Source organism: Phalacrocorax aristotelis, chromosome 15 (genome assembly GCF_949628215.1).
Source record: "Phalacrocorax aristotelis chromosome 15, bGulAri2.1, whole genome shotgun sequence".
Lineage (NCBI taxonomy): Eukaryota > Metazoa > Chordata > Aves > Suliformes > Phalacrocoracidae > Phalacrocorax > Phalacrocorax aristotelis.
Window position 1 is genome coordinate 9,393,015 of NC_134290.1, and position 25,541 is coordinate 9,418,555.

The following is a 25,541-nucleotide window of genomic DNA, read 5'->3' on the forward strand; positions in this document are numbered from 1 at the left end:
CCTCAGCCGTTGAGGGCTGGAAGTTGGGGGATACACCTGCACCACGTGGTGCATCTCTGCCATGAGAACAAGGGTGTCACCGGCAAAGCTTCCTTGACGAGCAGTTCCCCATTCATCCCGATTCAAAATGAAGCTGTTGGCTTTCAAGGCCTATGAGGAATTTACGCAGTTGAGATGGAGGAGTCACAGATGGGCTTCATAAGAAGCATCAAAAAGGCAGGCAGTAGCAGGACTTAGGGACGTGATGAGTCTAATCTTTTGTGGGTTTGTTTCCATTCTGTGATGGAAAGGTGATTGGGTTTGCGATACACACACCTTGTTCTGAGACAGGAACATGTTAAAATATCTCACTGGATGACAGCAGGGACTCTTCTGTGTTTGCACAAAGGGAACTTCCCCAACACCCAACTCTTCATTGTCTGCCCACCTCCTGGTGATGAGCACACTCAGGAGGAGAAAGTCGTCAGAGATGAGAACAGGCATAGAAGAGCTCCTAAGGGTAAATACAGGTTAAAAAAAAATTTAGTGAGCATTGATTTCCATTCTTTTACATATAAAGAGAGCCCTGAGCTGTTTGCCCACTGAGGGGCCAATTCCCTTACAGCAGTGATTTCATTTGGCATAATTTCCATAAAGCAAATGTAAGTGCACTTTTAGCACTGTTTAAGGATTAGCAGAATCAGCCACAAAAAGAAGCCATTTCAATAACTGTCTTTCGGCATATCAGCTCGTTATACCAGCCTCACTGAAATCACCACAAAATCAGTAGTAAAGAAACAGTGCTCTCCAGCCACAGCTTCCTCCCAGAGAAGTTTGATAGCATCATTGCAGTAACATTGGTATTTGTATGCTTAGTCAAGAGTGAAGTCCGGCTGAAGTGTTGGTTTATCACTATTTAAATAGCAGCGAAGAATTACTGCCTTCTACCAAAATGCTTTATGTGAGATTAAGCTAGAGATATTAAAAAATTTAAACGTAAACAGAGTAAGAAAACTGCTACACCTTCTCCTGGAACCACGGGCATGATCACCAAAAGTTTCTCATAAGCTATATTAAGTCAAAGCCACCAAACACAAGGATGAGATTAATCAGCATAAATTCTTGTGCAATGATTTTAAAATAGAATCCCTCTTTTTACTCATCTATTACCTTTCACTTCAACTAGAGCCTCAGTCACCCAGTGCTGCTTCCGCTAGGCAAGAAAATCCAATATACCAGTAAGGTGACAACTGAAGCACAAAAAGCTAAAATGTCCTACCAGGAAAATACAAAATTGAGTCATTAAAAGGCAAAGACAAAATACTGTGTGTTTCATATTTTTAAATGACTTAAGCAGCTCAGTGCCTTACATTGATATAAATTCATGGGAATACCGTGTTATCCAACCTCAGTACTGTTCTGTGGGCCCTGAGCAATGATAAGCCTTTGAACAAATTAAACAGCAGATGGTTCATGCAGTAGCCTTGGGCCAGTCCGGGCAGGACAAGATGTAAAAAATGTGCTTTACACCACAGCTGGGGAGAATGGCCCTACTTAAAGCCTCTGTGGTACGCAGGATGAGGGCTGAAATACGGGGAGGCCCGGCAGATTGATTATATCTCACTCCCACAAACCTGCCGAGGCAAGCGCCATGTGCTTCCAATGGTGGAAGCAACCACCAGATGGCTGGAAAGATATCCCGTGCCCCACATTGGGCGCCAAAAAGGACTGTCGTGGTTTAACCCCAGCCGTCAACGAAGCACCAAGCAGCCGCTTGCTCACTCACTCCCCCTGCGGTGGGATAGGAGAGAGAGTTGGAAAGGTAAAAGTGAGAAAACTCATGGGTTGAGATAAAAACAATTCAATGGGTAAAGCAAAAGCTGCGCGCACAAGCAAAACAAAGCAAGGAATCCATTCACTCCTTCCCACGGGCAGGCGGGTGCTCAGCCATCCCCAGGAACGCAGGGCTCCATCATGTGTAACAGTTACTTGGGGAGACAAACGCCATCACCCCCAACATCCCCCCCCCCCCCCCCTTCTTCTTCCCCCAGCTCTATGTGCTGAGCATGACGTCATATGGTGTGGGACATCCCTGGGGTCAGTTGGGGTCACTGTCCCGGCTGTGTCCCCTTCCCTCCTGGCTTCTGGTGCACCCAGCAGAGCATGGGAAGCTGGAAAAGTCCCTGACTAGTGTAAGCACTACTTTGCAACAACTAAAACATCTCCACATTATCAGAACTGTTTTTAGCACAAACCCAAAACATAGCCCCGTACTAGCTACTATGAAGAAAATTAACTTTATCCCAGCCGAAATCAGGACAACTGCCCAGGCAGCATGCCAGCCAAGAGCCCCAAATCCAAGCTTGCAAGAAAATAAGACCATCAGGGCTCAAGACGTTGCTGCAGCCCTACAAGCTTAAGAGTTTCACCTTTCTTGGAGAAATACCAGGGCTACCTTTGAATTACTAGCCTGTTGGAAGTAGGGGCAGTAAATACGTTTGTCTGCTTAGTTTTGTCAAAAGAGCTTGCTCTCGCTGTTATGTTTAATATAATTCACAACAATAAGGGTCTGATCACTTTAGGAACACATCAGAATGCCAATACATTTGGAAAATTGCGTTATACAAAATGCGAAAGAGCAGGCTCTCTGGTTATTTAGGGTGAGGAAACACGTACACTCCACAGACACATGTGGAGGTGGTACTTTAGCCTACCTGTTCATTCCCGGTCTCTAACCTGCTTCAGTGAAGGGGAGCAGAGTTGGCTACCGAGGGTAATTTTCAATTTTTACTAATCTGGCTAACACTTACTCTGGTGAGACAGGGAACAACGCAGCACAGAGCAAATACAGCCTGGCAGCCAATGCATGAGAAAAGGAAATTGCTTGTAAGCTCCAAGTAAGCCTACCAGAGTGAGTTGATTCTTTCAGTTAAGAAGGGCCCAAGGGGCATCAAGTTTCTTAAAAGGAGTGCAAGCTTCCAAAGCTCAACAGAGGATAAGCCTTGCAACAGGAAAGCCAAACGCACAGATCCCAAAGGAGAAACTTCAGCATTGCTAATAGGGAAATGAGCCCTTGCCACCTTCCAGAGTTGCAAAAAGGATGGCAGGTCCTTGGGCCAGGAACAAATCCACTTACCATTTCCCCACACCCAGTTAGAAAGTAGAGGTATCACAACCAGTTTCTTCCAAAAAATAACCTTTATTGTTTTGGTTGTAAATATAAAAAATGCATTGCACAATTTAACAGACCTACTGAAAAGTGCTACATATCAACAGCACAACAGAAATTGTGTCATGCAAGAGAACAGGAAACCTAGCCAAAGCAAGCGCACAACCTGAAGTCCTCACACCTCCAAGCTTTTTTTTTGTTACTTTTTTTTTTTTAACAAGAATTAACTCCATTCACTTAAAACACATTTAAATACAAGGTTAGAAGAAGAAAAAGAGCAATTTATTCATGATAGTGTTAATTAAAAGTCTTGCTCCTAACACTGATATCTTTTGATTCAAAACCTTATTAATGTTGGAAAAGTTCAGATATAAAAGCTGTTCAGACAATATCTAGAAAGTAATTCTATTATAGACCCAAGATGTGTTTTTTGGAACTGAATCAAGTTTTACAGATCAATCTACGATTCAGTACTACCACTTCTGCCCTAACACAGTAAACGAGCATGAAATCCAACCAAGAATGAAACAAAAGGAAACTTGAGGCTTTAACTGCTGTTGTGGGAACAATATTGGGGCCTCATAAGAGAAAAACCTGCAAAATAAATTATATTCGCTGAAGCTCAAGGGTATAAATTGAGGAGGATTAACATGAAAACTCCTGTTGCCTCACCTGATCAAAAAACCTCCTAGAAGTTATCAACAGTTGTCCATAGTCCTCTGAGATTGGTATGACTGAATCACTAAATCACCTAAACCAGGTATCATCAGCCTTTTGATTTTGGGTGTTTCTCCATGCAATAAAGTGGAAACAAGGAAGGAAACAAGGAGGTCAAAGTACTTAGCAACCCATTCTATTTTCAGCAGTATCTTCTGGTTGGCAACATCAAGGCAAGAATTATCCACTCCACAAACAAAGTGAAATAGCTTTCAAATAATTTGTACTACAAAAAAGCATTATCTTACTGAGTATTTCTGCAGTGAGCTTCCCTCTCCTGCTCTCACAGTGCTCTTCAGGAGTTTGGGGCTTTAAGGGCAAACAAAACAAAACTTACCTGCCCCTCTCACCTCTACTGTACCTGCATACACACGCACACTCAAGGGGACGTAAAAAACCCCTGAAGATACCAAATAAAGGGATGTTCTTTCCTAATGCAGTTTGACAGCCCTTCATCTTTTCAAGCCATTCCAGATTTAGAGATCTAAGCATCTGCATATTTACTGGTCTTCTGTTAAAATTCTGGTACGACAGTATGTACGTGTGTACGTATGTGCATGTGTACACGGGACGGGAGGACGGTGAAGTCAGCAGGAAAGACGCAATTTTTTCCGTACATACACACAATTCTTCACAACCTCAGTTTCAAAGGGACACAGTAATGCCATGCAGATAAAATCCTCTTAAGACCCAGGGAAGCCCCACTTTGTCAATTCACCGAATTTTCCACAGAGCACTGTATTAGGGGGAAGAATGTATGACTTAAGAAAAATGAAATGCATACAGGATGCCAAGATCTAAGGCACAGATGGAAAGATTCTAGTAAATCTCCCTTCAAGGGAGGCTTCCCATGGGGTCTAGAAAAGCATGGAAGAGCATGCCGGTCAGGTCAAGTGATGTTAATTAAGAATCCTTTGGTTTTGTGCAGAGATCAGACTGTCAAGATGAAGCATGCACTTGTCTTTGTTTCTACTACTCATTAATTCCTTCCGTTCTAGTTTGCTCCTGGACTTTCAGTTATTACTCCCGCTAACAAGGAGCATCATGCAAGCCTAACACCTACATCAGATAATGCACAAGTTCTCCAGAACTTGTGTTTCAGGTGGGGGCCATCTACAATATACTGATTAATAGAATTCAAGGTCAGAAGGAGCCACTAGTCAATCTCAGTTTGATATTGTGCATATCACAGGCCATAAATATTTTATCTAGCTACCCCTTTCTTGAGTGAAATATGTTGGATTTGACTGAATGTGACTTGTTTTCAATTATGTTGGGATTCTTTAGAAGTTTAGCACCAATTCACTGACGACAAACATGCATCATCTGTAATTCTGTGTAGAGTATAGGCACTGTGTGTTTTGCTTGCTTATGTATACTTTGGTGACACGGGGGAAATTAGACCACTTGAATTAGGGGACAAAGTGTTACCAAACTTTTTTTTTTTAAAAGAAATATTTAGACTCCTTAATGGGTAAGACAGACGGACTAACGAGTTAAAATATAAACCAAAGTGGAAAAACTATGCAGGAATTAATACCTATGTGGTCAATCTCTTTTCATACCAATCCTCAGTACTTCTACTGTGCAGATGTCAGACATAGTAGCAATAATAATACTGTGTCCAGTTTTGGGCCCCCCAGTTTAAGAAGGATGTGGAACTGCTTGAGCAAGTCCTGCAGAGACCTACCAAGATGATCAGGGGACTGGAGCATCTCCCTTATGAAGAAAGGCTGAGAGACTTGGGTTTGTTCAGCCCGGAAAGAAGGCTGAGGGGGAATTTCATCAATACTTATAAATATCTAAAGGGTGGGTGTCAGGGTGACGGGACCGGTCTCCTTTCAGTGGTGCCCAGTGACAGGCCAAAGGGCAACGGCCATAAGCTGGAACACGGGAAGTTCCCCTGAACATGAGGAAAAACCCCTTCCCTGTGCGGGTGCCAGAGCAGGGGCACAGGCTGCCCAGGGAGGCTGTGGGGTCCCTTCCCTGGAGACATTCACACCCCGCCTGGACGCACTCCTGTGTCCCCTGCTCTGGGCGTGCCTGCTCCAGCAGGGGCCTGGATGAGATCTCCAGAGGTCCCTGACAACCCCCACCAGCCTGTGATTCTGTGATAATACAGCTTTTTCCTTGTTTTTCCAAATGAAGTGAAATCACACCCCTCACAAGGTTGACTGATAAAAGAATTCTGATTTGCAATAATAAGGTGACAAAAATACACTGAATCACTGGTTCAAAGAGCAGCCACATCGTTTCTGGTAAATGCACTACACGGAAAGTATCTTTTCACTTTGCCTTCCCTCCCTCCTACGCTCTTGTCTAAGTAAGCAATATTTAGTTATTTTCTCTTTACTAGGTTAAGATTTACTGTCTTTTAATAGTGCCATGAGCTTGTTTCTTCACCACAAGTTATTAAAATAAGCACTTTCCCTCCAATTGTAACCAGCTCACGGTGCAACAAGCATGATAGCTTTGCCATCCACATCCAGATAAAAACTGCTAATGGACAAAATTCTTAGTTCAGCCACAATACCCCTTCCTACTCCTTTAAGGTCCCTTTCAGCTTCCAATCCATTCAGTGAGATCTGAGATGTTGGGATTTAAGCTTAGAAGTCATCAAACTGCCCTGGGCTTTGAAGCATGCTTGTAGCGTACTTTGCTTGTTGAGACAAAATTCTCATGTCATTGATACTAGTAACGGTAAAAATCAAGCACAATCACTGCCTGACAAGCAGGAGACCACACTGCAGGGGAGGCATTACAAAATCTGTTCATCTGAAAAGTACAGCAAAAGCACAAGTGTGCCTGTTCTTGGACAATTTGCCTACTGATTTCTTTCTAGAAAACCGGATACATATTTTTAACATGCAAATATGCATGTAGATGTATATCTCAATGAGATAGCCCAGTAAAGAAAGAACTTGAGGGACGCTCCCCAGCTAATCAGAGTGCTAAATGACTTTACTGAAATCAAGTTCACAATTAATGATAAAAATTGGGGGATTTAAAGCACTGATTTTAAAAAAAGAATTTACACTTATTCAATTCTGTTTATCCAGATGCATCCCAAAGAATATTCCTTAACTGATTACAACATTATGTATGAAAGACCTAGATATGAATCCCCCCAGAAAATCTACTCACTATTTAATTACTGTGACAACCTCTACACACTATTTCAACAAACCATTCCTTAGCTGAGGCCTGAATTTTTGTTGGTTCTGTCACAGGGACACAGGTTTTCCCATGTGCCACAAACTTCAAACGATATGTTAGATCTACTGTAAAGAAAAAAAAAAAGAGCATCTCCTCATTTGTCTGCACAGCTACAGAAAGGCATGCTGGTACAAGCTGGTACATGCTGGTACTTAGATCATGCCATTTTGTTGTCCCCTTCAACTCCTTTCCCCTTGAGCTCCCAATTCCTCAACTCACAGTACCTCTGCCCAGGGAGAGGGTGCTGGAATTAACCTTTCATGCTTTCTTCTTGCTACAGTCCTGCTCACACGTAAGGGAACTCTGCAATGAAAGCCATTAGCTGCAAAATCTCAGGACAAAGAAAGAAAAATACTCCCGGTGCTTAGTCCCACTTCCCAAGCCTATTGTTTCTTTTTAAAAACACTGGCCCACACCAAGTGGAGAAGACTGGGGACAACACAGTGAAAAACTACATCCCCTTGAAGGGAGAATCTACTGACCCTATTTAAGCATGTGCAATGCCCAAATGTTTTAGCTGCTCCTCATTTTAGCACTGTGATATCCTGCTAATCACCTCCAGGCAGCCCACTTTTGAAATTGGAAGAAAACTACTCAGGGGAGGTACAAGGGAGATGTTACCCACAGTTTGCATAGCTCTTAAGAATCAGAATCAAGTAATGAGTGGAATTACAAGGGTCACAGGATCATTCCAGACTACGAACAATCAGCCAGAATGAATATCCCAGCGCTGTCTCAGGATGGACAGGCTATCACTGCTGTAACGAGACTAAGTTTATCTGCAGCAGAGCACAGTACTTGCTGAGACTTTCACAGAAAAATGTTATGCAGTATTTTGGGTTTTAAACATATTTTTTATATGCTTTATAATTCATGTTGAACATAACCTTCCCATACAGACCAAATTTAGCTAAGTCCTTCAGGTTTTTCAGACAGAAGGCAAAAAGAACGAGCAAAAAAGACAAAGAAGCAAAGAACTGAGTACAAGTCCATGTGATTTGATAGTTTCTGAGATAAGAAAAAAGCCAATTTCTTAACATTACAAACTCAATTCTTGCCTCTGAAGTGCTACTACATTTATCTATGGATGTGTTTTATATGTGCACATTTTATGAGGAAGGCAGCCGAGCTCTGCAGAGTGCAAGAAAACAGTTCACAGATTAAATGGGTATGAAATTCATGTATCTATCCTAACTGCAGAATCTATGCAATCTAAAACTGCTTTCTTGAGGTTACTGCACAGCCTGCTATTCACCTGTAATGGCTATATCAGGAAAAGTAATAAAAATCAGCTACTTCATTTGCTAGAAAGTAAAGCATGTCTTGAAACTGATCATATGCAATAAAAATACACAAAACACAGCCTGAGATTTTAATTCTAGTATTTTTGCCACAAGTTGACGTAATTGACGGAATTTTCATCTCCTTTGGTTTTTAATATGATCCTGTATAACAATTTTCACTATTCAAGTAAAACAAATGGAACTGAATACCAGAAAACAAAATAAAAAGCACATTTTGTTTCCCCTTTTAGAGAACGTTCCTTGGTGTACAAGTTTTACACTTCAGAGATCTTAGTACTTGAAGCTGTTTCAAAGAAATATGTTTGTTGCATATAGATGCATGCTGCATTGATGGAGATATATTGCTGCCTGCAGGACTCAAACCTGCTAAATATACCTGAGCTTGGTGTTTTCTCACTTAACGGAGTACAGCACAGCACTGAAGAGGAATCAAAACGTTATGACAATGTTGCATCATACTTCCACACATTCTGAAGGCAGAGCCAGACGCCCTGAACAACGTCTCGGGTGATGGAGAGAATTCTTTCTAAAGTGCACCAACTGAAAGGAGACTCGCCAGGCTGCTAGACTGGCAGGTTCTCCACCCCTTCTTAAGCAACTCATTGTCTTTGGTTGTTAGGTTTCGCCAGCTGTTTTGTTCATCTTATTAACTGCCTCAGTGGCTTGCTCTGGCAGGCACGATGGATCTGACAGAATTGAGGTGGTTGTACTTAGATGCCGGAGGGTGTTCAGCACCACTATAGAAAAAGTCAGAAAAGTATCAAGAAAAGCCATTAGTCTGATTGCAATAGATCCATGCAGCATAGTGTGCAGCTACTGCAAGGCTGTTATGCACGACAGAATTATGGAAATACTGCTGCAAAACATGCACATCTCCACATACAGAGACAGCAATAAAGAGAGATGTGCAAGAATTGTACCCGCGGAACAAGGAATAGAGATCTAGGACTTTTTAAAAACACACCTATTTCTTCTACAAAAGAGAACTGCCACTTGGCAATTATAACTGTAAATGTAAATACCTGCTGAATTGCAAGGGGGAAAGGATCAAGCAATCATGCCCAAACAAAAGGCCATTCCAAAGCTCAATATAAGTCTTACAAGTCTTCCTTCAAAATGAAATAAATCACACTGCCAAACTTACTCCAACTAGAGCGGAGTATTTGAAATTTAAATGCAGCTTGAGACTGTTCAAATTCTTGTATCTATATTCAGCATTTTGGGTTTTTTTTTCTGTTCAGTGTTAAGCATGCAACCAAGTGTCTTCAGAGTCAAAAGAGGTTCTTATTTTTCCACTGAGATAATAAAAAGGAACTGAAATCATATTCAGCATCATGCACTTTCTTATTCATCCTCTGACTTTCAAGAAACTTCACTCACTTGGCCTCAGAACAGGAAGAGAACAGTGCTGATCCAACCAGGCCATTGCAGTTTGATTCAGATCCTTAAAGCTTGTTGTGGAAACCATCCCATTGAAGGACTCAAACAATGGCTTAATAATAATGCTGAACTGCAAATCATCAAATGTTAAGGGACACAACAAAGGAGGAGTTCAAAACATTCTATTTGAAAGGCTACTATAGCTCAGTCTGTAGAGAAAACAACTCTAAATGGACTTCAACTACTAGAGGGATTGCAACATTTCAAAAAATATTTTTTGAAATCCATAACACCAAGACAAAGTAAAAAATTGAACTTCAGTTCCTAGTGATACTCATTTTTTGCTTCCTAAAAGGATGCTAAAAAGGAAGAGTGTCTTTCTACAGCCAGCATAAACCAGAAAACAAAGAATGCATTTTCACATATCAAAGTAGTAAAAATGCTGTACCTCATGCATGCACAAGCATGCACATATATACTCATATTATCCAGGCAGTTAGAGGGAAATAACCAGCACAGAACACAGACATACAAAATATAAAGTACAAATAGCTATATGAACATATGAAGTTTAAAGGGAAAAGGAAAGGTTAACACTACTATTTTGCTAATTACTAACATCCCTGAACTGACTGAAGCTAATAATGTTTGATCCAAACTAGTTACGTCTATATAGCACAGCACAAGTGCAGCTAACTTGATTTCATTCAGTTTGTGTTGTTCTACCTCCTGCATTCTCATTCACTTACAAGCACAGCCGCTAGCATTGGAGAAGCAAAGAAAAACTAAGTTGATTCACCGTTGTAACAAAAGACAAACAGAAAACTAAAATAAAGTTAAAAAAAATGCAAGTGTGTAAAACTGCCATTGCAACAGCTTCAGTAATTGTTTGTAATAATTTCCCCCCGAAATCTTTGTTATTCCCTGTTCAGTTTTTCCAAAAGACTACAAGAGCAACAGCCACAGAAGCAGTCCATCAAACATTTCTTGCAGTACAATAACCCACCAAGAAAACCTTGCCTTTGTCTTGCATTTTACTTTCAAGTTACCTTCCAAACTTTAAGGTGAACAAGTTGTGCCTCACGACAGCCTAAAAGACAAGGATTCATATCCACGTACAGATGTGAATGAAAACTGAGGGCACATGTCATTTAAATAACTTGGCTTAAAGTCACAGCATCAGAATCCAGAGTTCTTGGCTCTAAATATATTAGTACAAAACCTCAAGTTCAGCAGGTTAATATAAAAGGATACAATCCAAAACTTCCAGTTCTGCAGGGTCCTGCTTCTCACATACTCATCAAACATCCTCCTCATGTGGTCAGATCTTTGCCTTGTTATGGGAACCCCAGTAGCAGGGAGCTGCTGTTGACAAGAACTGAAAAGATGATGTTCTGAGGTCAGAATCCCCACCAGAAAGGACACACGTCTCTTCCAGACTAAATTATAACAGGAGAAAAGTGTGTATCCCCAGTATCCCTGACCGAGGCAGCTTCCCAGTGCATGACCCACCCCAGAATGTAATAGTTATAGCCAGGAATACATACTGTCTTCCCATCAATTTTGTCAATATTCACACAGCAAAGCTATTTCTCAAGTTGCTACACACTTATTACAAGCAACAAAACTGAAAACAAAGTATAACATAGAACAAAGTAGGTTTTGGCATTCAATTAGAAAAAGGCACATTAGGAATCAAGGAAAAATTTACAAAGTTACTCCTGAGCAATGTTACAGAAGAAAATGTTACAGAGATTCTCAAGAAATGGATCAATTTACAATAAAACCAAACAGATGTTATAATACTTTTAAAGAAAAAGAAAAAAAGTTTGATTCACTGATAAGTCTAACATAATGCCTAAGCCTAACACTTCTGTAGATGGAAGGAAAAAACCACTGGGGTTCTCAACATGGTTTGCAATAGTACATAACTATTGTAAACCCACACAGGAAACTGAGGCACCAGGAAGGTGAAGTGACTTATCTGGGTTATGTTCAGCCATTGGCAAGCTTCCTTGATTCCAAGTCCTGTATCTTACATACTCAACCATATTTTCCTATAAAAATTGACTGCATTTCGAAAGAAAACTGCAGCAAAGACGTTAATGAAGGGTAAGAGTGTTTGATCACCCAGTGAGCATAGCTTTAGAAAAAAAAAAACAAAACACAACACAACACACAAACATTGTCACTGGCTTCTTCTCAGAATTATTCTAACTGACCTGATGCACCTTTTCTGACGCTGCCACTGCTGTGCATTCATGCTCAGAGCTTGCTGAAAACCTGCACAGTTTGCTACCTATGCCCATCCCACAGCAACTCTGCTTTTTGTTTGGAAGCAACCCTACTTCTGTTCAATACCCATCTGTTGTTTGGCATGACATCTGAGGCAAACATTCCCTGTTGTTAGCCAAAGCAACGTTCAAGCTGCTCTGCTTCATTACAGAAAGCTCCCCAAGTCTCACATGATGGTAGCGTTTAGCTCCTCGATCTCTTCCCGAAGGCGCCTGGTTTCCTCTTGCATCTGTGTTCTTTCCTGCTGTAGTTTAGCGATATATTCTACTGATTTCTGGAGCGTGATTGCATGGCTGATCTAGACCAAACACAAACATAGAGCTCACTTTCCAGAACAAAGCTAGAGAGATGAAGAGCTTGCCCCTAACCTGCTGTAACACCTAGAAAAGCACTTCAGCACCTTTTCTTAAGTTTCCTTCGCTGTGTGCAAAAGCACACAGATAGGCAGAGTGGAGCACTTAAGGTAATACTAAACTCTTAATTTCTTTGACTCCTGTTTGCTCGCTAGTACAGAGAAATGTGGTTGCAGCGATTGTTTTCTTCCACAAATTATTTTTACTACTTTGTTGAAAGAAGCATTTTAATTATTTAAAATGTTCTATTTCATTACCTATCCTCTTAAAAATATTTACATTTCTTACTTAAGTACTGAAGGATGTGCTACATCTGCCGATAGGTTTATAGTGCTGTTAGAAGCATTGTTCGAAGCTGACAATACAGATTATTTAGTTTGGGAAACCTGAAGTTATTAAACAGAAGGTAACATGGCCCAGCTATCACCAAAGGAGACAGAAACAATATCACATATCTTTTTTACAGTACTCTTCAATTTTGGGGAACGAATTAAAAATCTCTACTTGAGAAATAAAATCATCAGACGTTTTACTAAAGCTGAGTTTTCAAAACTGATTACCTTTCAACAGGCTATCCAGATCAGGAAGTGAAATTCTGACAACTTATGGCCTAAATGTATAAAACTATAAAAATCTTAACAAATCAACATGCTGCACAATAAGCTTTCATATTTTCCACGTTTCAAAAAGTACTGGTATTTAAAGGACATTTAGAATTTTGTTGTGCAGACAAGTCTGTGTTTCAATTATTTTGATTTCAATTTAGTAAACTAAGTGAACTAGTATAACCAGAATATGTTCTGTCAAAGTCATTTGACAATGAGATGTCAGTTGGTAATTTTTTTCTCTGTAAATCTATGCACAAAAGATGGGTGATGCGGGGGAAAAAAAAAAAGCCCTGAGAACGTTTACGAGGCTGTGGTCACAGGGCCAAATTCTTAAAAGGCAGCTGGGTGATACTACACATAAAGAGTCCTAGAGGGATTTTCAAAATCATGTGAACTGGCCAGGCTCCTTACTCCTCCTGGGAGGTAGAGATCTCATCGGTGTAGGAAGTTTTAGAAATTTCACTGGAATTTTTCATTCTTCCTTTGGTGCACTGACATGTTTCAACAGTATTTGCAGGCACGCAAGGTTGCTCTGCCATGCTCTCGGCTGACCAAACACGGCACAGCTGTGGTTTGCATGGCATGAAGCCTAAGCTAACAAGCGGTGCTCACAGGTGGGTATATTAGCTCAGGCCAAATATGAAGGTATGTTAAGCCAGGCCCAGCATTGTACCAACAGCATCTACCTGGCTTCTGGGTGGCTCATGGTTCAGGCAGAATAAGCTTACGATACTGGCTAGACCATAGCTTTTTCAAGTCCAGCTGTGGGGACTAGAACCCAACTAGAATGGGTATAAAAAGTCATTATGTCAGAAGAAAGGTGACATAACAGTAAATGCAAAGTCATCTTATGCTGCAAACATGGAAAAAAATCTTCATTACTGGGGTCCCAAGCGCTAAGGTTGCAAAGATCAGTTTTCCTTCTTTCCCTGTTGGCTTTAAAGCTGCAATACCTCATCAGATGAGGCTTGTTCAACATTTGAAGCTGCATCAGAAGAACAATGTCTAAAAGATGAAGCACTTTAACACACTCTTTTGACTATAAGCCATGGATTTATCACTCTTTCCTTTCCAAGTCCCTCAGTTCAAGTATCTTCACTGACTGACTGGCATTCTCAGTCAATAGTGAAGAGATTAAATTTATTAACAAGGCTTTTCAAAATGTCTTTCTTATATTCCATATTAAATTGTTAGTACTGCCAAGTTACTTACCCACTTGGAGTTGGCTGAAACCAAACTGTTCAGAGTACTGAAACCAATCTTGATATTAAACCTTCGTTTTTGTTCTGAAATATGCTTCATTCTTCGATTCTGCATAAATAAAATTAGCTCAGTCTATGCTGTTCTTTTATAATGGAGGGCAACAATGTCAAAGTGGTGAAGCAGCTGCCCAAAACCACAGAAAATGCAGGTTCAAGAGCAGACCTGAGATTTGCAGCGCCCTCTATGCTTTGCCAAACTGAAAAAAACAATGTTACCCAGCAATACAGAACTGTTTAGTCTAACTAACAATGCAGAGGAGCAAAAGAACATACATCTAGAGACTGGCAAATATCACTGTTTCTCTCTTGTCTTGCGAAAGACTAAGAGACAGTACACACCCAATGCAATTCCTATCAAAGCAGGTGAATTTAAATGGCTATAAAGCCTATCTCATTGCAGTGCCCTTACTTTTAAGAACACTCCTCCATCTAGCGGCCACTCTCCCACCAGCCAGTCCTAATAAGTTGTTCCTTTGTTAACTTGCTCTCTAGCAGCAAGAACAGGCTGCAACTACTGATTGTGAGCAGTTATGCCAAGCAAAGAACTGCAAGCTTTAATGAGTAACTTGCAGCGTGCTCAGCAAGTGGCAGTTCTGATTCTCCTCTGCAACAGAGCTAGAACTGAGTGCAATCACAGGCTGCAAGTGTTTAAATGTACCTTTCTGCCCTGGGATTAATCAAGCTGACATCAACTCATAGAGTAATAAAAGACAGAGAAGCCAAAAATAGGCTGGCTCTTGCAAAAAGGTTAAGTAACACTCCCTTTCACAGCAGAATGAATGAGAGGGTAAAGTTGATTTTCCTGCATTGGCTTCTTTTGTGGAGAAGCTTCTCATACCATCACAGAAAGTGTTCTGACAAGGTCAGCCTGCATATGAGGTAGAGCCAGCTTTCAGATGCTATCTTTAGACCGCCAAGTTCTTACCCCAATAATTCTCGAAGTGTTTTACAGCTGTAACTTGTAGAGTCTGTGGAGCTGCTTCTCTGTGGAGCAGCATAGCATCACTGGAGACATGTAAGTAACTCGGCAGGTCAAGAACTCCCCCTCCAGCGGTGGCCAGAGCCCTGTAGACCTGAAGATCCCCAACAGAACAATGGCAAAAAGCCATGGTTTAGAAAACTAAGCCTGAAACCTTTGACCAAGTAAACTGAGACCTGTCGTAACACTCCTGTGAGGCACAGTAGGAACTGCTGTCATGACCGTAAGGACCTGCAGAGGTACAGTTAAACCTGGCCCCTCTGGTAACACAACCCTGAGGAGCAGAGCAGATTATTGAAGTCTGCCTTTTTAAATTTCACAGAGAAGCACAGATGCAGTGCAAGCTAAGCCTAAGGCACAAATACTCCATCATTATGGAAGCACAACTTACACTCTAGTCCATGCTCAGATATCAGGGCAGAAAGTAGCTACAAAGGCAAAGAAGAAAAGCACCGCAATGGAAAGGTCACACACCTTAAATGCAGCCATATTAGGGTCAGTGGCAGGTTTTCCTGAGCAGCTGTTCTGGGGAGACTGTGGACTGGGGCTCTGCTCAGAGGTGCAGGGGGAAGCTTGGCCTGAATTCTGACAGTCTCTGCCTTCATAAAGGAAGAAAGACAAATCACATTAACAAACAACTTTCTGGAGCAAACATAACTGCTGAGAAGTTTCTATTCAGAATTGAACTGAAATGCAGCTGGCACCCAAATTATACTCACTGATGCAGCAACCATATGCTAGAAAATGTCAAGACTGCTGGGAAAGCTTAGTACTTCATGACACAAGGCTAATACATCCCTAATAGTGATATGTAATACTCCTCTCACAAACACACACTTCAGCAAAGGCATGTTGAATGCATAGGCTGCAATTCCATCATTCTGCTAGACTCCCTTACTTGAGGCTCAAATGGCCTGGGACACGATGATAACACAGCCATTTACCAGCAAAACCAGCATATGTCTCTAAAATTGGCTCAGATACCGCTCTATCAACATGCATGCAAAAGGAGGCTTTGCACTTACCTACTGTTACTAAAGGATTGTGTCCGAGATCCTCCAATAAAATTATAGTTACAATACGGAATAACAAACCTATTCAGCACTTTCTACACAGATGTCTTTCAAATGGGTTTAATTTCTGGGTGACTATGACAGTACATAATTTTAGAAAGGAGCCACTTACGGGAAGCACAAAATCGCAGTTTGTGGGAATGCTGCACAGTAGTTTAAGACAAAAATTGCAAACAACTGAATGCAACTGAAGATACAGGGTAGGAGGGCCTAAAAAGCTTTTCCTTCATAAAGTTATCCAGGGATCCTCAAGGTCTTGCCTAACCAATGGAAATACACTGATGTGTGCAGGGCAGAGAGAATGCTTACAGCTTTCTAACTTACTAGGTGTAGGTGAAGGAACTTGTGAACTGCTACTGTGGGAAGGGATTTGCTCTCCTTTCACCAACACATCCTGGACTACACTAGGAGAGAAGAGATGTGAGACTGTGGACTGGGTTTGTTGACTACTTGGTGCTCGCTGTGCTGGACCAACCAGAATGTTACTACGGAACTCCGTCACCCCGGGAGCCTGGGAACAGCATAGAAATAGCAGAGAGAAAAACACAGAGAAAGAAAAAGAGAGCAGGAAGGGGGATATGGGGGCAGAGGAAGAGAAGGAATGAGAGAAATGAGAAAGGGAGGGGAGACAAAGAAAGAGAGAGAGATTTGTTACCTTGCCTTTCACTAAAAGTAGCAAATTAATACATGATTAACAATCTGATGACATGAAACAAAGACTTATACATAAGGAATTGGCAGGCACTGAAGTCAGACTTCTGGCAGGAGACCAGTATCCCTTCATAACTTAAAGCAGTATTATAACACATCAACACATAATATACTAAAAACTATTTCCATCTTCCTGCATACAACATATTGGGAAACCCACTCATATACTCAAGGCATGCCTTCCAATATGTAAATGGAAAGGTGAGCATCCTGGGTTCCTTCTAGCTTCTGCATGATTAATAAAAAGCACAAACCATCCCCATTCATAGTACTGTGTATACATGCCTCTTTGTAATCTTACTGTTGTGTGAGACAGAGTCTGTGAAGACTAAATAGTGCTTCCAGGCCCATAAAGTAGTTAAATTAAAAATAAGCAAACATAATGCTGAATGCACAAATGCATATGCTGGGTAACAGGTGAGATTTAGTGGAGTAGTTACCCTTCTGAGCACATTATGGCTCTAACTACTTGCAAATAACAGGCCTAAAAACAAATATATTTTTTTTCTTCTCCTTACTCTGACAATTCCAGCTGGTGCAATTGCAACATTAGACTGAGACGTGGCTGGCGTCAAAATCCCCTCTCTTTTTAAAGGTGCTGGAGTTACAATCACAGCTCTGGACTGTCCCTGAAAGGCAGCTGAAGAACACAAGTTAGAATAGTTAATAAGACAAAAAAAAAAAAAAAAAAGCTGGAGATTATTTTGTATGAAATAACTTGTCATTGAACAGGGGAATGGGTTAATGGGCATCTATTTGGTACTACTTCATTGCAATATAGAGTGCCACCGGTTTTCTGATAACCTCAATCCATGAATCCAGTACAAAGGACTCTCACACCAGTTATTTCTGAGGCTTCTAGCATCACTGTCACTGTTTCAAGGTGAATTTACAAAGGTACCTAGTAAAACAGGGAGGTGCAAAGTGTATTCATTCTATCAGAGCTGGGTTTCCCAGAAGGAGGATCATCTTAACCTCTCCTTTCACATCCATACTTCTTGGATCTCAGGCTTGCTCTGCTAACCCAGAAAGGGTCAATGTCAGAAACCAACTGAAGGACGCGTATTCAATACTTCATGCTTCCTTGTATATATATTAAATTCTCTTCCTCACCACTTCACTCTACTAGCTTCTTTCACTATCTGGTTTTACAGCTGCTTTACATGACACACAGCCACAAGACAACAAAACATGCTGGGAATCAGCACCAAAATTCCAGAAAATAGGCTAAAGAACTAGGAGTTCTGCAGTGTTAGACAGCTAGAAATAACTGCTAATAGCAGCAATTGTCTCCACAGAGAAAGTTACAAAAAATTCTCAAAAAAGTTTGTACAGGAGGCTTGCCTCCATGCAAGAATCAAGATCCTTGCTCTGAAGTTTTTCGCACCACTACAGTATTCTAGTCTAACGTAAACCTGTTAAGGTCTCAATTTAACCAATGCAGATGTACAGTTATTGACATGACATTAAGGCTGACATTGTTCTTGCCCAGACTTTAGAGAGAAAATGACTAACCAACCTATATTGTTACTAAGGGAAGAATCATGCAAAGACAGAGCTTCTGTATGCTTTCTGAGAAAACCGAACCAAACTTACTCAGTTTTATTGTAGCCTGTATTGGCTTCAGCTCTCCTTTGTACTAATAAAGTTATCTTGCATGAAAAGTGTCACAGTAGCTCAGCCACTGCCAACCCTCCCCTCTCCAATTTAGCATCAGGATATTGAAGGACACACACAGCAGAACAGGGAGACAGCGCAGGATATCTAATGTTCTCTCCCCTACTGTGTCATCTGTGACTAACAACTGTGTCTTGAATCAAGTAAAGTTTCTGTATAGCCTTTATTAGAAAGGCCTGTGGATTGCACGGATGTTGTGTCAGCCCTTGCATGGGTCTGTGTGGCAGAGAGCGCTGTCACTCTGATACAGGGAGTTCATTCTTTGTCTGAGCACTCACACACAGAATACACAGAATCGTATAGGTTGGAAAAGACCTTTAAGATCATCAAGTCCAAGCGTAAAGCTAACACTGCCAGTTCACCACTAAACCACATCCCTAAGCACCACAACCAAATGTCTTTTAAATACCTCCAGGGATAGTGACTCAAACACTTCCCTGGGCAGCCTGTTCCAATTCCTGACAACCCTTTCAGTAAAGTAATCTTTCCTAATATCCGCTCTAAACCTTCCGTGGCGCAGCTTGAGGCCATTTGCTCTCATCCTATCGGTAGTTACTTGGGAGAAGAGGCCAATCCCTACCTAGCTACAACCTCCTTTCAGGTAGTTGTAGAGAGCAATAAGGTCTCCCCTCATCTAGATGTCAGTTCCTTTTTCTCATGAATAAACAACAGATTGCAAATGCTAGGTTTTGTAACATGCATTTGGGACACTGAGGGCTGACAAAAGGTCCTATTTACTCAAAAGCACACTTACAGACTGTGTACCACAAACACTAAACTATCCCTCGTGCTGGTCTACTTTGATGCTGGTCTGTTTTATGAGACTTGCAAAATGGTAAGGAAAAAGCAGTTAATGCACAGTGAAAGTAGAGAGGTTATTCCCACATATAAAGCTGGAATTGCAACTCTTCCACTGTTCACCAATGTCCAGCCACACTTATGACACCTCCGTTAAGCTAAAGAGCCTACTCTTATTTAATACTTATATATTTTAAATATAATATAAAATAAAAAATTATTACATAAATAAAAAATATTAAATACTTAAGCAGCATTAATGGCGCTGCACAAACTTGGCATTTCTGACTTCCACATTTGGGTAACTGTAACAATCAGCACATATATAGATGCCCCTTTACATGTTTCATGTTTCTATCCTACACATGCATCTTTTGCAGACTTCCTTCTCAAAATCAGAACATTTACCCTGAAGCAGTGATAGCAGAATTCTTTCTCATGTGAAATCTTGCACCTGATGAGACAATCTGTTACAGCCCTTACATCACAGGGTAGTAAATGTTATCATCCCTTTCTACACAGGTTATAATGCAATTTGCTTTATAGTCATGAGATGATTTGTTTGTCCTGAACACAAATGACAGGCATAAACGCCTCAGTTATAAGTACTGATGTTTCTCCTACTGCCAAAATAAAACCCCAGTCTTTACATAAAATCTTGGATTCGACCTCTAAGCTTGGTGTCCCAGTAGTTTAGGAGGACTGTGATCCCTGAACACATGCGCCTACCAGGAATGAAAAACAGCAACAACTTTAGATCTAGATGAGAAACAAAGCCATTTGTTACAATGGTCCACAAGTAACTGATGAAGCAGTGGGAAAGTGATATATGGCGAGAGGAACAACCGATGAAGCACTAAGAAAGCTAGGAACAAATGCTTTCTGAAAATAATGAGTTGCCTACAATGGTTTACTAGGTGAGAAATGCATGTCTTGACTGCTGAAGGTACATGGACTCTTGCTGTATAACATGCTATAGACAGAAACACTGCCATTAACACCCTAGTGCTATTAATCATGGACCGACTTGTTCCCAGTGACATGCTAGAATTAGATCCCTGGGTCTGTTCTACTCCTGAACACCGATTTTTTTATTTTTTTTTGTGGGTAACCACAATGCCAGGCGCTGGCAGACAAACCTACTCCTTAGTAAAGCCTGTTTAATAATCCCCAGGCAGGGTTTTCCTTGCATTATTGTTGCACATTTTAGGTGGCTGAAGTCACTTGGCCCCCAGCCAGCACAACAGCGTGCAGTAATCCCAAGAAAAAGCATACTGCCTATCCTGTTCCAGTCTTGAGCGTTCCCACAGGAACTACCACAAGCAAAACTCTCTCTGCTCAAAGTTGCTATTCTTAGCCTTGTGCAGTGTCAATGGCTCCAAATCATGCTCAGTGTGGAGATTCCGGCATCGGTTAGGCTCTCATACTATGAGCTGAAAACCATGTGCTCCTGACAGCATCTCAAGAGCCTGTAGATTGCTTGAGACAAAGACCTCCAGCTCCCCCACCTGTTCTTAGTCCTTCCCTACTGGAAGGGCTGATTCTCATCACCCTGGTTCTTCTAGGGAGCACTGATGGTAGACAAGAGGCACTCTCCCATGCTTCCATCTGGACCAATGCTGTGGTCCACTTCAACAGCTGCTCCCTACTCAGTCTCAAAGAGTTTCTGGCACGCTAAGATGAACCTCAGAATATACCTGAAGTATTAACAACGGATGCACACCAGCATGCTGGTATTACAGACTGCGATGATGCACAGGTAGGTGTAGTGCCTTGTCCAGAGCAACCAGGTGAATTAATGAAAGGGACAGATCTGCCATTCTCCATCCCACACTATCTTCCTACCTACTGTGGCTGAATGCTCTGAGGGGCAGAGTTAATCAGAACAACATTAAGTACCAAGACCAAGGTTTCTATGGGATAAGAGCACTGAGCTCTAGCCATCCCATGTGCTAATGCATCTATACAGCTGACCACAGATTTTATGAGGGGATATCCCCTTCAGCAGGTTGGCTTTTCACACTCACAACCAAACTGTTTCCAATCCTCACTGCAGTCCAGAGCATCCCATTGAACAGTGTAGCCACACATCAGTGGCTTCAGGCGTCCCTTAGACACCCTCAGGAAGCTGTATTTTTACTTACTATGTAAACCAAGAAAAGCAAGAAGGTCTCTCCCTCTTGCTATTCTCACTCAGAAAAGAAAAACATATCCCCCAAACTGCTTCTCACCTGGGGTGATGAAGGCATTCTTTAACAATAAGGACACTGTTTCAGGCTTCGGAGCAGGCACTGTATTTTGTGACTGTTTGGGCCTTGTCCCAGCACTGGCCAGAGGAACAGCTTTGGGGAGTGCAAATGTCAGTTGGGACTGCAGCTGGGGCCGGGGCTGTCCCTGCAGGACAGTAGTCTGGAAAGCCAGGTTACAAGGCACTCCTGCACCTGGCTGCTGTGTTGCCAGGACAAGGTTCTGGCTCTGGCTGAAGGTGGTAGCAGGGGCATTGTGGGTCAATGTAGCGGAAGCTGTGTGCGTGATAACTGTAGATTCACAGAGGCCAAACTTCTGGGTTTCTGGTGCAGGAAACGCAGCTGGTGGAGAGCTTAAGCTAGAATTCAGAGGCACTGCAGGCAACGGGGACTGGTGCTGTTGTGTCGCAGGTTGAAGCAGTGGCAAGGGTGTCTGAAACACTGGCATAAAAGTTTGTGGCCCGCTGAGAGACGAGTCAGGAGTGAAGTCTGCTGGCTGGATGAAAGATCCCCCGCTTCTAATGCTGGAACACTGGTCAGTGCCAACATCAGGAATGACAGGAGCAGGTACTGAGGAAGCAATCAGTCCATCACTGATGTTCCCCGCTGGAAGTGTGTTGGGCAATGAACCCGACGGCAGGACAGGAGACTGACAGAAAAGAAAAAATATTACAGATTCAGTCATGACCTCTGAAACTCTTGTCTCAACTCCTTCTGAGAAGGATGTGGCTCATATCTGGGAGTCTTCATAGCACATATGTGTCTGAGAGGAGGCTGTTTTAGAGACCGAGAACCTCTCTTACCTGGGAAGAATGGTTGGTGCTGTCTGTTGTCGCTGAGCTGACAGCAGACACAGAAGGGAAATAATTACTGGAACGACTGGGTGTGAATAAATCTGAAATACGAAATGTTGCCTATTAATTTTCTACTTTTCATACTCAAGGTACAGCATTGCTAGATACTAAAATTCAAAAGAATATAAATATTATTCAGCAAATAACAAAACCACAAGATTTTTGCTTCATACAACTGCTGCTGACTGAGCAACGAATTGTTGTCTTCCAGAGGAACTGATCTCTTCAGGGCAGTCATCTTCAACTTTCGTGCAAGCTGAGGACAATACTAAAACGAGTCCACTGCTTAAGGTTCACCTAAACAGATGGCCAAGAGCTGATTCTCAAGGCAGTCCCACAAAATTCAGTTGTCTGATGCAGACTGCATGCAGGCCCAGCAAACAGATGTGACCTTTGACTTCCATGAAGATCCATAACCACCAAAGTTTTCAGCAGTAGTTTAATGTCATATGTAATTCTTGAGAGTACCAGAAAATGTTCCAAGGCAAACGAAGTGTTAAATCACTTCATCACTAAGAAGTGTTAAATGGGAAAACCTTAGTGATTCTGTGAGTTCTCCTGTCTGTATCTGATGTTCTATCTTTAATTACTCAATGACTTAAGGTCTAAATGCTATTCTTTCCAAAGGCAAATTAACAGCCAGGTTCAAACCTTGGAATAAACAATCCTGAAGTGACTCTCAAACCCAGGTAAGTAAAAGACTGGGGTCACAGTAACATGGGATTCTACCCACATATGTGTCTGCTTGGAAAAATGGACAATGAAAACATGTATCAAGTGTTCTTCACCTTTCACTCAAATCTCTTGCCTTCTATGGACAGTAGATATCTGCAATGTTTAATCCTCTGTTAAAAACTAGTTCATAAATAGCTGCAAATTTAAATAAATTAATTGACTATATATCTGATTCTTACCCTGAAAAGGCTCAAAAGTATCCATAAAATCAAAATTTGGCTGGAGAGGGATAAGCCCTGGTTGAATCATGTCAGCATTTCCTAAGTGTGCTGGAAAATTCAAGAGACAGATTAGATTAGCTTCACATCACTTGCACAGTAACAACAGTAGGAATATCGCATTTGGCTAGAACACCAACACACACTCCACAGCCAGGCTTGGCCAGGATGTTTAGAGAAAAACTGCTGCTGAAATGAACTAAGTGTCTGCTTTTCTTCAGAACTACAGCCCAGCTCTGAAATAAAAACCACTGGGGAATGAAACTTTCAACTAGTAAAATGGAAGAGACGAAACCTGAAGGCTCTAACTAACAGCTAGGGATTGCCAAACTTGGACACCTCCTGCTCCCAAGCCTCCTGTCCTGTCCCTGCTGCACAATAAACAAACTTGCTGGGAAGCGCAACCTGAACCACCATAGCTCCTAGCACAGTATTTTAAAACAAACCATCATCCATTTAATTTTGCCTCAAGTACATTTCATGTAAACCACAGTTGCTCTGGAGTTGCTCAGACAGCTCAGACATCCATGCAGCAAGGATGACGCATTAGTGGACATCTGCTGTCCCATTAGACAGTCAGTGCCTTGAGTTAGAGAGCATTCAACAGAACTCTGTAGCTCTTGGGATTGTTTTTACAGGAGATGTGACTTGCACTCATTCTAAGGGACATAATCCAAAGAAAAACACACAGGCATTCCCTTAAAAATACACACACATATAAGCTTTGAGATAAATAACAATGCCTTCATCACTGATAAAGGTAAATACTGGTCATGACATATTTATTCAGAGCAACATTAGAGGACAATGCTAGGAGCAGCATGTAAGAAGCTAAAACAGAAATTAAATTTAGATGAACAATTGGGATTCCATAATCTATGAAGCATTAGACAGCTACAGTCTCTGACCTATTTTTATCTATATCAGCAAAGTAAGAAAAATTTATTAGGCAAGACTAGAAAAGCAGAAAAGCAACAAACCAGACTTCTCCTAGAGATTCCCATTCTAAAATCAACACAGCTAAGAGTCAACAATACCTATGTCCCTGGAATTTGGCCAGGAAACGAGCTGATGTGAAGACAGGGTGGAGAACAGTGTGTCAGTGAACTCGGACATAAGCATATCTGCATCCAAGAGGCTGCCTTCCTCCATAGGGACAGGGGTTTCTCTGCCATATCTTCTTTTTTGCCAGAGAACCACATCATCATCCTGCCAAAGGAAAGGAAGAAAAGTCAGGCTGCCTAGAAAACGCTAAAGCAGTCAGGTGCAGATGTATAAAAAGTGTCTTCATTCTTCACATTTTTAGAGAAAGACTGAAACAGAGCAGTGGAACTTCTAATCTGCAACATGTAGCGCACACACCTTCACAGATCCAGTTACACAAGCCAGGCACTAGTGCCAGCTACGACTCAGTAACAAGATGAAACAATGTGCCAGCCCTCAAAGAGACTGATCTTTCCGGGAACCCAATACTAATTCTCATTTTTTCTGTCACAGCACTTTACGTTCAAACTCTCCTCCATCCAATTTAAGCTACAAGTCTTACATTGCTCTCTAAGGTGCAGAAACATTAAGGTGTACAACCTTAATTAAGGCTTAAGCAAGATGCTTGTCTTTAGATTTTAATCGATGCAAGCTACTGCACGTTACAGCTTTGTTACTTACTGCAGCTTTTACAAGCATAAATGCTGCCATTTATCAGCACTATTACCTACCCTGACCAAACTTGAAAGATCTTCATCTTTATGTTTCTGTAACTGCAAAAGGAGAACAAAACAGATGTTAAAGTCAGAATAAGTCCTGTATATGCCAGTAGACGACCTGATTTTGCAAGACTTTTAAGACCCAATCATGCACAATTAGCCCCTGCACAATGATTTTTAAGTTAAGTGGGACTAATCAGATGAGTATGCCTGTACTAGCTTATCATTTGTTTTAAGTATTCTTGCATACTAGCAAAAGTGACA

At 41.5% G+C, this 25,541-nt stretch overlaps 1 protein-coding gene across 3 annotated transcripts in view; it reads right to left on the bottom strand.

Moving 5' to 3' along the window:
- Nucleotides 1-6,035: 6,035 nt before the first annotated feature.
- The window catches only part of MLXIP (MLX interacting protein), a 50,535-nt gene continuing 31,029 nt past the window's right edge, over nucleotides 6,036-25,541 (bottom strand). Inside the window, exons 5-18 of one of the 3 annotated variants that reach the window (XR_012663178.1) lie at nucleotides 25,290-25,331; nucleotides 24,612-24,783; nucleotides 23,536-23,625; nucleotides 22,571-22,662; nucleotides 21,753-22,416; nucleotides 17,565-17,686; nucleotides 16,660-16,846; nucleotides 15,737-15,861; nucleotides 15,209-15,356; nucleotides 14,234-14,332; nucleotides 12,231-12,358; nucleotides 11,020-11,143; nucleotides 9,766-9,895; nucleotides 8,060-9,122 (exon numbers count right to left, since the gene is read on the bottom strand). Coding sequence is in view for 2 of the 3 variants with exons in the window: in XM_075109854.1 (XP_074965955.1) it covers nucleotides 9,001-9,122; nucleotides 9,766-9,895; nucleotides 11,020-11,143; nucleotides 12,231-12,358; nucleotides 14,234-14,332; nucleotides 15,737-15,861; nucleotides 16,660-16,846; nucleotides 17,565-17,686; nucleotides 21,753-22,416; nucleotides 22,571-22,662; nucleotides 23,536-23,625; nucleotides 24,612-24,783; nucleotides 25,290-25,331 (2,097 nt within the window). In the remaining variant the exon portion in view is untranslated. Of the gene's footprint in view, nucleotides 9,123-9,765; nucleotides 9,896-11,019; nucleotides 11,144-12,230; nucleotides 12,359-14,233; nucleotides 14,333-15,208; nucleotides 15,357-15,736; nucleotides 15,862-16,659; nucleotides 16,847-17,564; nucleotides 17,687-21,752; nucleotides 22,417-22,570; nucleotides 22,663-23,535; nucleotides 23,626-24,611; nucleotides 24,784-25,289; nucleotides 25,332-25,541 lie in introns of all 3 variants that reach the window. The other 2 variants (XM_075109854.1, XM_075109855.1) reach the window with 2 other exon arrangements.